The sequence below is a fragment of the Suricata suricatta genome, chromosome 3, assembly GCF_006229205.1.
Source record: "Suricata suricatta isolate VVHF042 chromosome 3, meerkat_22Aug2017_6uvM2_HiC, whole genome shotgun sequence".
Lineage (NCBI taxonomy): Eukaryota > Metazoa > Chordata > Mammalia > Carnivora > Herpestidae > Suricata > Suricata suricatta.
Genome location: NC_043702.1, coordinates 33,003,861 through 33,016,687, shown reverse-complemented (window position 1 = coordinate 33,016,687; position 12,827 = coordinate 33,003,861). Strand labels below are relative to the sequence as shown.

The window sequence follows — 12,827 nt, the reverse complement described above, 5'->3', positions numbered from 1 at the left end:
GAAAGTGTGCATGGTATGATCTCAATTCTTTGGTATTTATGGAGGGCTGCTTTATGCCCCACTATGTGATCTATCTTGGAGAATGTGTCATGTGCACTCGAAAAGAAGGTGAATTTGCTAACTTCAGGATGCAGAGTTCTAAATATATATATCAGTTCCATCTGTTCCAATGTGTCATTCAGGTCCTTGCTTCTTTAGTGATTTTCTGTCTGATTGATCTATCCATTGCTGTCAGTGGAGTATTACAGTCCCCTGCAATTAGCACAGTCTTATCAATAAGATTGTTTCTGTCTGTGATTAATTGTTTTATGTATTTGGGCACTCCCGAATTTGGCAGATAGATGTTTATAATTGTTAGCCCTTTCTGATGGAGAGGCCCTGTAATTATTATATAATGTCCTTCTTCATCTTTTGTTACAGCCTTTACTGTAAAGTCCATTTGTCTGATGTAAGTATGGCTACTCTGGCTTTCTTTTGACTTCCAGTCGCATGATAGATATTTCTCCATCCCCTTATTTTCATCCTGAAGGTATCTTCAGGTCTAAAATGACTCTCTTGTAGACAGCAAATAGATGGATTTTGTTTTTTTATCCATTCTGCTACCCTTTTTCGTTTGGTTGGAGCATTCAGTCCATTTACATTCAGTGTTATTATTGAAAAATGGGGGTTTAGATACATTGTGTTCTCCGTAGAATTCATGTTTATAGTGGTGTCTCTGGCACCTTGTATTCTTTGCAACATTTTCCTCATAGAGTCCCTCTTAGGATTTCTTGTAGGGCTGGTTTGGTTGTCATGAATTTTCTCAATTTTTGTTTATTTGGGAACACCTTTATCTCTCTTATTTTGAATGACAGGCTTGCTGGATAAAGGATTCTTGGCTGCATGTTTTTTTCTGTTCATCACATTGAAGATTTCCTGCCATTCCTTCCTGGTCTGCCAAGTTTCATTAGATAGGTCTGTAACCACTCTGATAGGTTTCTCTTTGTACGTTAGGGCCCTAGCTGCTTTCAGAGTTCTCTTTATCTTTATATTTTGCCATTTTCACTATGATATGCTGTGCCGAAGGTTGATTCAAATTACGTCTTAAGGGGGTTCTTTGTGCCTCTTGAATTTGAATATCTATTTCTTTCCCCAGATTTGGGGAATTCTCAGTTATAATTTGGTTTAGTATCCCTTCAGGATCTTTCTCTTTGTCTTCCTCTTCTGGAATTCCTATGATACGAATGTTATTCCTTTTGATTGTATCACTCAGGTCTTGAATTCCTCTTTCCTGCTCCTGGATCAATTTCTCTCTTTTTTTTTTTCCAGCTTCCTCTTTTGCTATAACTATATCTTCCAATTCACCTATTCTTCTCTGCCTCTTCAATCCTTGAGGTGGCTGCCTCCATTTTATTATTCACCTCATTTATAGCCTTTTTAAACTCGTCACACCTATTTTCAAGGTTCCTCGTCATAGTCTCAGTTGCTTCTCTGATGCTTTTTCCAACAATTAATTTTATGACAAGTTTTTAAAATTCTTGATCTGGTATGTTGTCTAGATCTGCCTTGAGCAGTTTTGTGGCTGTGACTTCTTCCTGGAGGTTCTTCAGGAGAGAGTTCCTTCGTTTTGTCATTTTGGCTAGTTTTCTGTCTCTTGTCAATTTTAAAAAGCTCATTGTGCACTGTGCACCTGTTGGTATTGCTCTGTTAAAGGAGGCTTATTGACTATCCAGGGCCTGTCTTTTCAGGAAATATTCTTTAAATGGTGTCTCTCAGTTTCTCTTGTTGTGCCTTTGATTATTTTATTTCCCTAACCAGCGATATTTGGGACTCGCCGTCATGTGCACTTTGGCTTGTGTCTTGGGGTAGCCCTGAGAAGGAAAACAGACAAACACAAAGGGAACAGAAGCACGCAAACGCACAGATAATTCCAACAAACGAACAAATTAAAAGGGGGAATGGAAGAAAAGAAAATGGAGAGGAAAGAGAAAAAAAGAAGAGAAGAAGAAAAAGGAAAAAAATAAAGGGGGGTAGAGACAACAGAGGACAATTAACAGTCTACAAGTGTATAACCAGTTGAGGGGAGAGATAAGGATGAGATATCGGAGAATATATCTGTATAGCAAGAGGAAGAAAAAAAAAGCGGGATAAAGGAAAAAGGAAAATAAGGAGTAAAAATTTTAAAAAAGTTTAAAAAGTAAAAAAGGTAATAATAAAAAATATGTACAAAACAAAACAAAACAAAAAAACTTAGCAACTCCCCCTTGCGGATAGGTTTGGTTTGGTGTAGTCGGTCTCAGGGGTTGTTTTCGGAGGCCCTGCTGTGGTAGTTGTGGAGGATGAATGGCGGCACCCCAAGCTCCGCTGGAACTAAGCGCTGCAGGTCACTAATGATTACGATCTCCTTGTGCTGCAGCTGAGCCAAGCTGTGTTTTCAAAATACAGCCCGCCTCATTTCAAAATCCTAGTCCATGCACTTTTATGCCACCACAGATGAGATGTACTTGCTTTGGCAGCTGGCTTCTTAGCTGGGATCTCGTAGGAAGAGGGTGCAGTTTCTCATGGGGCCGGCAGGGATTTTTGCTGCCGTTGCTGGAGGTGAGTTGCACAGCTGGGGGTGAAGTGCACACCCTCACAGACACCTTGGCCAACTCCCAGCCCCCAGCCGGATCGCAGATCAGGATCGTGATCACGTAGGGGGAAGGAGTAGTTTCTTTGGTGCCGGCAGGAATTTGTGCTGCCACTGCTGGAGGCAAGGTGAGCAGCAGGAGGTGAAGTGCATGCCCTCACAGATGCCACCACCAATTCCCAGCCCTGAGCTGGGATCGGGATTGTGTAGGGGGAGGGATCAATTTCTTTTGGCACCGGCCAAGATTCTCACTGCTGCAGCCTGAGGCACCGGATGCTGCAGGAAATAAGCTGCGTGCTCCTGGAGACTAAGCGCATGCCCCTGCTTCCGCCGCCAACTCCCTGTGGGATCGTGTAGTGGTGGAGGCTATTCCCCCCCCCCCCGTTAGTACCTGGGATTCGGGATTCATGTCGCCAATCCTGGAGGCGAGATGCACTGTGGAAATGAGGTTTGTGTTCCCGCTCCCGCAGCTGAGGCCGAAGGGCGCGCCCCTGCCTCAGCCACTGCCAACTCCCTGCCAGGATCGCATAGGGGTGGGGCTATTTTTCCCTGTTGGCACCCAGGATTCTGGATTCGTGGGCCAATGCTGGAGGCGAGATGCGCCGTGGGAGTTTGTGCTCCTGCTCCCGCAGCTGAGGCTGAGGCTGAGGTGCTCGCCCCGGGGCTGCCGCCGCCCTGGCTGCCGACTCCCTGCTGGGATGGTGCACAGGTGGAGGCTGTTTTTTCCCTTGTCCACCAACCCCCCCCACCCCCCGCCCCGGGGTTCAGGATTTGGGCTGCCCAGCGGTTATATATGGAGTGAGAGTTTTTCTCTCTGAGCAGGGTTAAACATTCTTTATCTCTTCCCCAGAGACAGTACAATGAGCGTGTTCAGTTTCTCTTTCTCTTCCCTTTGTCTCTCAGAGGCTCCGTGCACTTTCCTTATGTTGGGCTGGTGCTCCCACCTCCCCTGCCCATCTTGGACTGGCCCATTTTCCAATCTCCCCGGTTCACACTCACTCACTCAGGCATCTTTGAGGTTGTGTTCTTTCTGAAGTCTGTATTTTCTCCTTCCACTCTTGCAGATGAGAGTAATGTCCTTCTCAGTTCGATAGATGGGGCGGACGAAGTTTACAGAGCTCCCTTTCTCTCCGCCATCTTGGCTCCTCCCTCCTCAGCATCCAACTGTTGATTTCAGCTTAGGTCATGATCTCATGGTCTGTGGGTTTGTGCCCTGTGTCAGGCTTTCCACGCTGACAGGGTGGAGACTGCCTGGGATTCTCTCTTTTCCTCTTTCTGTTTCTCCTCCAACTTGTGCACATGGGCACTCTCTCTCAAAATAAACTAAAAAAAGTAGGGTCCTTCTCTATCATCTATCTATCTATCTATCTATCTATCTATCTAATCTATCCACCATCTTGGAGGAGAAACATGAAAAAATAATTATATGCAAACTTCCTTTGTGGATCAAGGGCCTTAAAATGTAAGCCGTAGATTGCTTAAAAAAAAAAGAGGGGCACCTGGTTGGCTCAGTCAGTTAAGCATTAGGCTGTTGGTTTTGGCTCAGGTCATGATCTCATGGTTCGTAAGTTTGAGCCCTGAGCCGGCCTCCGCATGGAGGCTGCTTGGGATTCTGGCTCTCCCTTTCTCTCCTACTCCCACCCCCTCAAAATAAATAAATAGATAAATAAACTTAAAAAATTAAAATGCAAGATGTCACTATTATAGTTTTCTTAAACACTAAATGTAATATTGAAAACTTTTATATAATTTAGCATTTCTTTTTTTAATTTCAAAATAATCATTTCTTTATATTTGACAGGATTCCAGTTAGAATTTTGGCCTGTTAGACTATGAAGAAGTCATGTATTTTAGGGTTTCTTTCTATGACCTCGTATGTGATTTCTGTCTCCTGATTGAAAATATTTTTTCTTATCTGCCTGCAGACATGAAGATATCTTATCTATCCTCACTGCTGTCAACCATGATGTGAGTCTACAAGCAAACAAGAACGGAACAATGAGACAGATGCCCCAACCTGCTTATACACTACGGAAAAAACTCATATTCCCGATGCCACAAAAACCTTTATTGTACTAGAGAGTTCTCAATGACTCTGACTTGAAAGGAACCTTTGGTTTCTCTTCCAATCTCCATCCATCATAAGAATCAGTGATAGATGGTGAGCCTGTCATTCTTATGATAGGAAATACCCTATTTTCTGACTCAACAACTTTTTTTTTGACAAGTCTAATTGTTAGAACACTTTCTTTATTGTAGCCTTGGATTGTAGTCTTGGCATTAGCTGTGCACTTGGAGAAAAAGCAGTTGGCCTTGGTTTGTGCATCTGTGAGGTAAAAGGTAGTAAGTACCAGGTACATTTTAAGGTTCTTTTGAGCTCTAAAGAACAGCTATTCTTAGCCTCAACTGAGCTTTGATTTCCTCTCTGTATGATCACCCCTTGTTATTCAGTGTCCCCTCTGCATGGCCTTGTTTTGGACATTGGATAATGATAAGATCATACATGGTTCATTGACCCTTCTCTGCTCTGCACTTCTTAAAGGCTTCTCATCTGCACATCTCCTGGGGTGATAATTTTGTTTATACGATGCCCATTTCCTGCTGTTAGTACAAAGAAGGTGCTACTACAAGAACTGGTTATCTTGAGTTGGGAATAAGTTTGGTTCTAGGAAGACAATAGTTCAGTAGAGGAGAGACAACTCAGCCACTCTGGGAATGGAGACTTTACAACCTGAGGTTAAATTCCCTGTTGATCAGAACTTTTCAGATGCTGATGACAGAACACCCACCTCAAACCAACCAAAGCAAAGAAGGGAATTTATTGCCTCATTCATCTGAAAACACACAATTGGGTAGTGCTGGCTTCAGGTGAAGCTTGAATCAGGAGTCGGTCTGCACTGTGGCATCTCTCTCATAGCTTCTCTTGGTGGCTGCACTGTGCTGACTACAGCCAATAGCCCTGCTTTGTCTCCAACGTGCTCTGTTTCTCTGGTCCAAAGAATTGAAGAGAGAGGCAGCCTTAGCGATGAAGCTATTCATGGAAGTTGTTGTTAGAGAGTTGTACGACTATGCCTTGTGGGGGATGTGGTTCTGTATGGAGGCCTTGCTACTTTTTACATTAAGGTTTTGAATATCTTTATGTATGTGAACTTTTTTCTATTTCAAGAGGAATTTTTCTTTTTTCTTTCCTAAAGGAGAGAGATTGAAAGTCCTGTATTTAAGGCCTTTATTTATAGATGAAGAAGTTGAGGCCCAAGGAGGCAGAGTGATTTGCTACAATCCCCCCTCCAGTTGTTGTTTACAGGGTTTTATTCCCACTCGAGTGAACTGGAATGTTATGGGACATAACAGGGCTTTAGGAACATTTCCTTGGATATGGAGACATCCATGAAAGACATCTGGGAATGAAGAAGAATAACTTAGTGATGCCTGATTTCGTAATCATTAATGTGAAAGTCAAATTGATTTATGGTATATTTGCTATAATAAATATTCATAAGCAGTTTAAAAAATTATATAGCTGATAATTACATGGATTTGAATGTAGCTTGGACAAGGACATGAGTCTAATACATATGTCAGGATGATCTTCCAAAATCTTTGTATATACAAGTCAGAGCAAACAGCTGGTGATTAGAGTCCTTCCCAAATTGAATATACACAGGTTTTGGCCACTACATAGTCCTTCTCCGCAAGTGAAGGATGATGTAGTACAAAGCAAAAAACAAAGAATCTGGAGACAGAAGCCTTTTGGTTTCCATTTTGCCTTGTGACTTTCTTGCTCTGAGACACTAAGTCAAGCTAGTTTTTTCAGCCTTATCAATAAAATAGAGAAAGATTACCTATTTAAGATAAAGATGAGGTAAATATATATCCATTTAAATCTAGTCATTATGAGGTTATATACAAGACCTTTTTATGTGGTAGATACCTCTGGCAGTCACCTAACTGTAAATAGAGTTTGAGTTCCTTTGTGTCTAATTCCAGCTGAATTTTAGCCACAAATCAATACTAGCACTACCCACCAATGTCCTCCTAGTGAAGAGTTGATTCTCTGTTCACTGATTAACAATGTCCCCGGCGGCAGCAGGCTGACTCTTGGCTCTGAATCCAGCTGGACAAAACACTGCTAAAGAATTCTCTTTTCTCAGCAACATTTGGGGTCTGATACTTATGTCCCGGTTCTGTGGTTTATTTCATATTTTTGTCTTGCTGCAACTTACTGCTTGTGCAAGGTTAAATTCTAGGATCAGGAAACTTTCCCATGAACTTTCTGTTCAGAGTTCCCCAGCAAGCACTTTAGGAATCACTAGACATTTATGTCTGTAAGTCCCGTGCCTATGCAGACACCAGGAGTACAATCATCCTTTGGTCATTTCTCCTAAATGAAGCATCTACACACTTGTCCCTCATCTCTGTGTGTGTGTGTATGTGCACATGTGTGAGAATTTAGAGTGAATCCCAATAGATGATTTGGTCACCTATTCAGCAGAAGCTACTGCCATTGGCTGTGCAGACATTTATGAAAGAAATGTGCAGACCCAGTGAGATTTCTGTATATTTTGCCTAGTTTTGCTCAACCTATAAGAGTTGCAGTTATATTTTTTCTTTGTTTTCTGGTTTTGTTTTGTTTTTTGTTTGTCTCAAAAGTTGGGCTTCTACCAAACAACATGAAGGATATGGAAACTTTTTATAGAATATTACACAAATGTTAGTTATTTAATAATGATACTACTGGTGTTGATTATTATTGGAGATGTTAGTCACCACAGCATCCTACAGGGCCTCCCCATGGCAGTGGGCCGGGGTGATATCACCAGCGTTTCCCTTAGTCAGTGCTCAGGTAATTCCAACATACAAGTAGCTGGTGCAGTGTGGTTACCGACCAATCGGAACAGACATCGACCAGTATGTTTAACACTATGATGAATGCTGCTTAATAGCAGCCCCTTACAATCAATGATCAGGCTTCCACTGAGGTAGACCAAAGTAGAAGTTTACCTCATTTTGTAGATAACTTTTGTGCCATATCTGATTCACAAAATCTTCTAGGTCAGATACTTTCTGAGTGATTTAGTTAAGTTGTTCTCAACCTTGTAATTCCTGGGTCCTTGGATGTTTGTGGGGTTATTCTCAGGGTCTTTGAGTTCTCCACCTTCACTTTGAAATGCTGTAATTCCTTTTTGGTGGTCATCTTAAACATTAATAGAGATGCATCCTGGCTCTTCTGCGTGATCACTTCATATTTGAGCTGTGCCAAACAACTTTTGTGCCCATACCCTTGTGCCCACAGAAAGTGATGAACTTTATATTGAGCTTTTTAATGTAGCATGGATTAGGGTCCATGGCCAGAGGTCCTCAGATTTATTGTCAGGTACCAGTGGTTAATCTGAAACCTGCTCCAGTTCATCCTCTTAAGCCATGATAGGCTCCTAGCCCACCATCCCTCAACCCCTGCTTAACTCTTAGCAGAGGGAACTCACACTACATGCAAAGTCATGGGCTAGGGAGCTATGAGGGACCCTAGAGAGCCCATGGTCCAGCCTTCAGGATGTAAAAAGGCTTATTAAAGTCTTACCGCTGTTAGTGGAGGATTTGCAATCCTGTGTATTTCCTGATTAGCAATCTTGCCTCCTGGTTTCACTTTTGGACAACTTTAACTATTCTTTTCTCTGTGGCGACTTGAATCTACCTGCTTAGAACGTGCTGGAATGCACTGCCTCTCATTTTAAACTCTGGAGTCATACCAAACACATGTAACTATCTTCTGGTGAAGTACACATTTCACGTGACATGGTATGTAATTTTCTTTGTGGTAGGGTCTGGCTCTCCTCAAAATTCTGCAGGGATGCCTGGGTGACTCAGTTGGTTGAGCATCCGACTCTTGATTTCAACTCAGGTCATGATCCCAGGGGTGGGGAATCCAGCCTCCATTGGGCTCCACACTGGGTGTGGAGCCTGTTGAGATTCTCTCTTGCACGTGCTTGCTCTAAACTTAAAAAAGCGAGGGGGGGGATGTCTGCAGTTTGCTTTTAAGGATGTGAATATCACATTTGTATCTTTGAACAGTAGCTAAATTCCTGAAAATGGCTACCTTTTAAAAAAGTACTAGGAGAATTTCTTTGTTTAAAAAAAGACTGATTTGCTAACACAAAGAAGCATTTTATAACAAGCATATATGAATTTTTAAAAGAAGGTTTTTCTATTAAAACTTTAGGTTGTGTTAGTTTTACCTATTTTTGAATAAGAAATATCTTAACATTGTTCAAAGATCAAAAAATATATAGAGGTATTCAAGATAAGTCTTGCGTGCATTTCTGTTCACTAAATGCCCAGTCCTCCCACTTTCACATCCCAGAGATAATTTCAGGATTTCTTAATCAAATGCAAATACAACAAACACAAATACATATGTATTTTAAAGTAGGCATTTTTTGAAACAAAGTACATACAATGTGAAACTTGTATCTCTCATTTGGTCTCATTTTAAATGATTCTGTAAGTTGCTTGGCAATATTGGTACAACTCTAGAATGGGAATAACTTTATGAGCTTTGTGAACTGGGTACTTGTAAGTAGTAGTAATTGACTTACCAGTAAAATAAAGGGATTTTTCCCCGTTTTATCTTTGAGTAATATCTTTAATTTTACCTGATAACTTTTTTCTGTTTATATAGTAACATACACACATTGTGGAATATTTGGGAAATAGAGGAACACGCAAAAAAGAATAGTAAATTCATTTATAATTCTATTTTGGCATATGCTGTCCTATTTTTTCGCTCTGCATTTGTCCCTGAGCTTCCCAACCACCTTTAAATCAGCTTAACCACCATATTCTCCCACTCACGCATCCAGTAGCCTCTGTCTTTGCCAATATCTCCATCCAAGTCTCAATTTCAAACACGCTTCTCTCTGACAGCCACCTCCTACCATTCCATCTCACTTTCTCTAGGCCTCTGCCTCCCAACAGTCTGCAGTGCCACTGGGGCCTCCGGTTAGTCCATTGACCCTATCTGCCATCTTTCTGAGGCCAACATTGTCCCTCCCTCTTTACTCACCTGGAGTCCACACGTTGTCATTAAACTCACTGTCTTACATCCACCCTTGATACTCTTGCCTTTCCCTTGGTCCTAATCATAGGGCAGAATCTAAACTCTGGTTTATCACATATACCAGCTTATCGCAGGTTTATACTAGAATTCCTGGTTGCGGTGGGGTGGCTCATGACTGAGCATCCGACTCTTGGTTTCAGCTCAGGTCATGATCTCACTGTTGTGGGTTTAAGCCCCACATCAGGCCCCATGCTGGCTGTGTGGAGCCTGCTTGGGATTCTCTCCCTCTCTCTCTTTCTGCCCCTCCCCTGCTCTCTCTCTCTCTCTGTCTCTCTCAAATGAAATATATAAAAACTTAAAACACACAGACACACAGCATTGGAGACTGGTCTCATTCAAAACCAATGTCCACAAACTTCAAACAGGCTTTCAGTGATTCTCAGCAGTCCTGTAACATTTCCTTGGTTATGTCACCCTTTGCTTTCTCAGCCCATGTGACATCTTTTGTCTTTTCAGACCTCTATCATCCTCCATTCTCCTCACTTTCACTTGAGAGTCTCACTTCACTAAGGGAGGTGATCAGAAAAGATGTCCACCATCCACCACCGAGCCTCCTGATCCACCTGCACCCTGACCCTACTGGCTGCTTTCTCTCCCATCAGTGATGAGTGCACCTTCCCATCTGGGCTTCTCCCAAGAGTAAGAGCCTCTTGTGCAGGGACTGGCCCATCCTGCTCACTCAAGGACACCGCTCTTGTAGCCCTTCTTCCCTCTCCTCCTCTATTAACTGTCTCTTCTCTCCCAGATCATTCCCCCAAGCACACAAAACATGCTATAGTTTCTCTTCCTTCCAAACTAAAACCAAAACAGAACCGAAACCCCTGAATGTGAATCTTCTGTCACATGATCAGAGTCAGACCCTGAGTGTATGCAGGTGATTTGTTCAGGAATTGCTCTCCGGAGAATCCTGGAGGGGATGGGAGGTGGGACAGAGAAGGGGAGAAGACAGGCCGGGCCACATCTCAGTGTGGCCTGGATGGAGCACTTTAAAGTGAAAATTATGGGGGCACATGGTGGCTCAGTCGGTTAAGCATCCGACTTCTGCTCAGGTCATGATCTCACGGTTCATGGGTTTGAGCCCTGCATCGGGCTCTGTGCTGACGGCTAGCTCAGAGCCTGGAGCCTGTCTTCGGATTCTGTGACTCCCTCTCTCTCTGACCCTCCCCTGCTCGCACTGTCTCTCTCTGTCTCTCAAAAACAAATTAAAAAAAACATATGAAAAAATAAAGTGAAAATTATGCCTCAGAGTTCCCCACTCAACGGGAAGCAAGAGAACTGGGACTCCATTCTCCCTCAGCCCTTAGTCCCTCTGTCCTTGGCTAAGAGCTGCCCCAGGTGGGAGAACTTAAACATCCAGGCACTTCCCGTGGTCTGAGGGCAGAGTGTCTCCACATACAGGTGTGAGGCTTCAGAAGCAAAATCTTCTGGGGCGCCTGGGTGGCTCAGTCATTAAGCATCTGACTTTGGAGCAGGTCATGATCTCAGGGTCCTGCGTCGGGCTCTGTTGATAGCGCAGAACCTAGAGTCTGTCTTCCAATTCTGTATCTCCCTCTCTCTGACCCTCCCCTGCTCAGTCTGTCTGTCTCTCTCTCTCTCAAAAATACATAAAAAGGAAAAAGCCCTAAAATCTGGCAAGCCGGCTAAACTGGCTGGAAGATGGGGGTGGGGGGGTGGGTAGGCAGAGGGGTATTAAAATGGATTAGAAAAGACGTGCCTTCACCGCAGGTCCTATCTCATCCTCCCATCCTCAGCCTGATCCAACTTCTGCAGGGTCCAGGCACCAGTAAACTCTGAGGCCTGTAGCCCGTATGCAGAAATAGAAATACTGACAAACTGTTCTAGTCTACCGTTGCTGAGGATCTACCATATGGTGTGCAGGGTGTCTGCCTCTGGCTCACCCCTGTGCCTTTCTCGTCCTAGTCCTAGCTCCTTCTAGATCACCTGAAGCCCTACTGTATGCAAAAGAACATGAACAATGTCACCCAGAGTCGGATCCATGTACTTTTAGGCCCAGGGTTTTGTGAAAGAATTTTCTGTGATTTCAAACCAAAAGCTTAGAGCTATTTCCTGGATAGCCCCACTTTTTTCTTTACTAACCCCCTATTAGCCTAGCATTTATAAATTTATCTAAGCAGAAACTCCCTTTCTCCTTTTGACAATTTAAAATAAACATCAAAAACAACATTGAAAAACCAAAATATTAGCCACAAACTAGGAAATGGTATGTGCCACATATATGACTGATAAAGGATATATAAATATATGTAACCATATGTAAATATATATTCTACAGTTCTATAAAATAATTAAATAGTCCAGTTAGATGAGCAAATTATATGATATGGGAAAAAGAGAAAAAAAACCCTATCAGTAGCAAGTATGGGTGATGATATGGAGCAAAGGGAATTCTATTAATGCTGCTTAGAGAAATGTAAATTTACACAATTACTTTAGAGAACAATTTAACAATATCTATAAACATCAACTATGTCCACACACCATGAATGAGCATTTCAATTTCTGTCTTGCATATGCACCACCGAATGTGGAGGAGAACTTCTAGAACATTATTGCTTGTAAGAGGCGGCTAAAAAGGGTCAGAAACAAACACGGCAATTTCGATTGGTTCAGTCATATACACATACTGCAACACCATGCTTTCGGAAGAGGGTCATGATAAATGGGAACATTGTGAATGCACTAAGTGCCACTGAACGATTCACTTTATTTTTTATTTTGATTTTTTCTTGTTTTTATTTTTTAATCTAGTTTATTGTCAAATTGGCTAACCCTTTAAATTGTTAAAATGATCAATGAAATTAAACGTATTAAAAAAAGAAAGAATGTTGAGCAAATAAATGAACATACGCAATGTGGTATGATTTATGCAATGTTAAAAACACAAGGTGCGTCTGGGTGGCTCAGTCGGTTGAGTGTCTGACTTCTGATTTCAGCTCAGGTCTTGATCTAGGGTCATAGGATCAGGCCTTGTGTTGGGCTCCGTGCTGAGCAGGGAGCCTACCTGGGATTCTCGCTCCCTCCCCCTTTACCCTTGTCTTGCTCATGGATGCTCGTGCTCTCTCTCTCTCTCGAAAACAAAAACCA

At 42.5% G+C, this 12,827-nt stretch overlaps 1 protein-coding gene across 1 annotated transcript in view; it reads left to right on the top strand.

Annotated features, from left to right (window-relative positions):
- CASP10 (caspase 10) overlaps nucleotides 1-9,232 on the top strand; it is a 37,203-nt gene extending 27,971 nt beyond the window's left edge. Inside the window, exon 8 of the mRNA XM_029934085.1 lies at nucleotides 4,534-9,232. Within this exon, the coding sequence (XP_029789945.1) occupies nucleotides 4,534-4,687 (154 nt within the window). The 3' untranslated portion in view covers nucleotides 4,688-9,232. The remainder of the gene's footprint in view (nucleotides 1-4,533) is intronic.
- The last annotated feature ends 3,595 nt before the right edge of the window (nucleotides 9,233-12,827 follow it).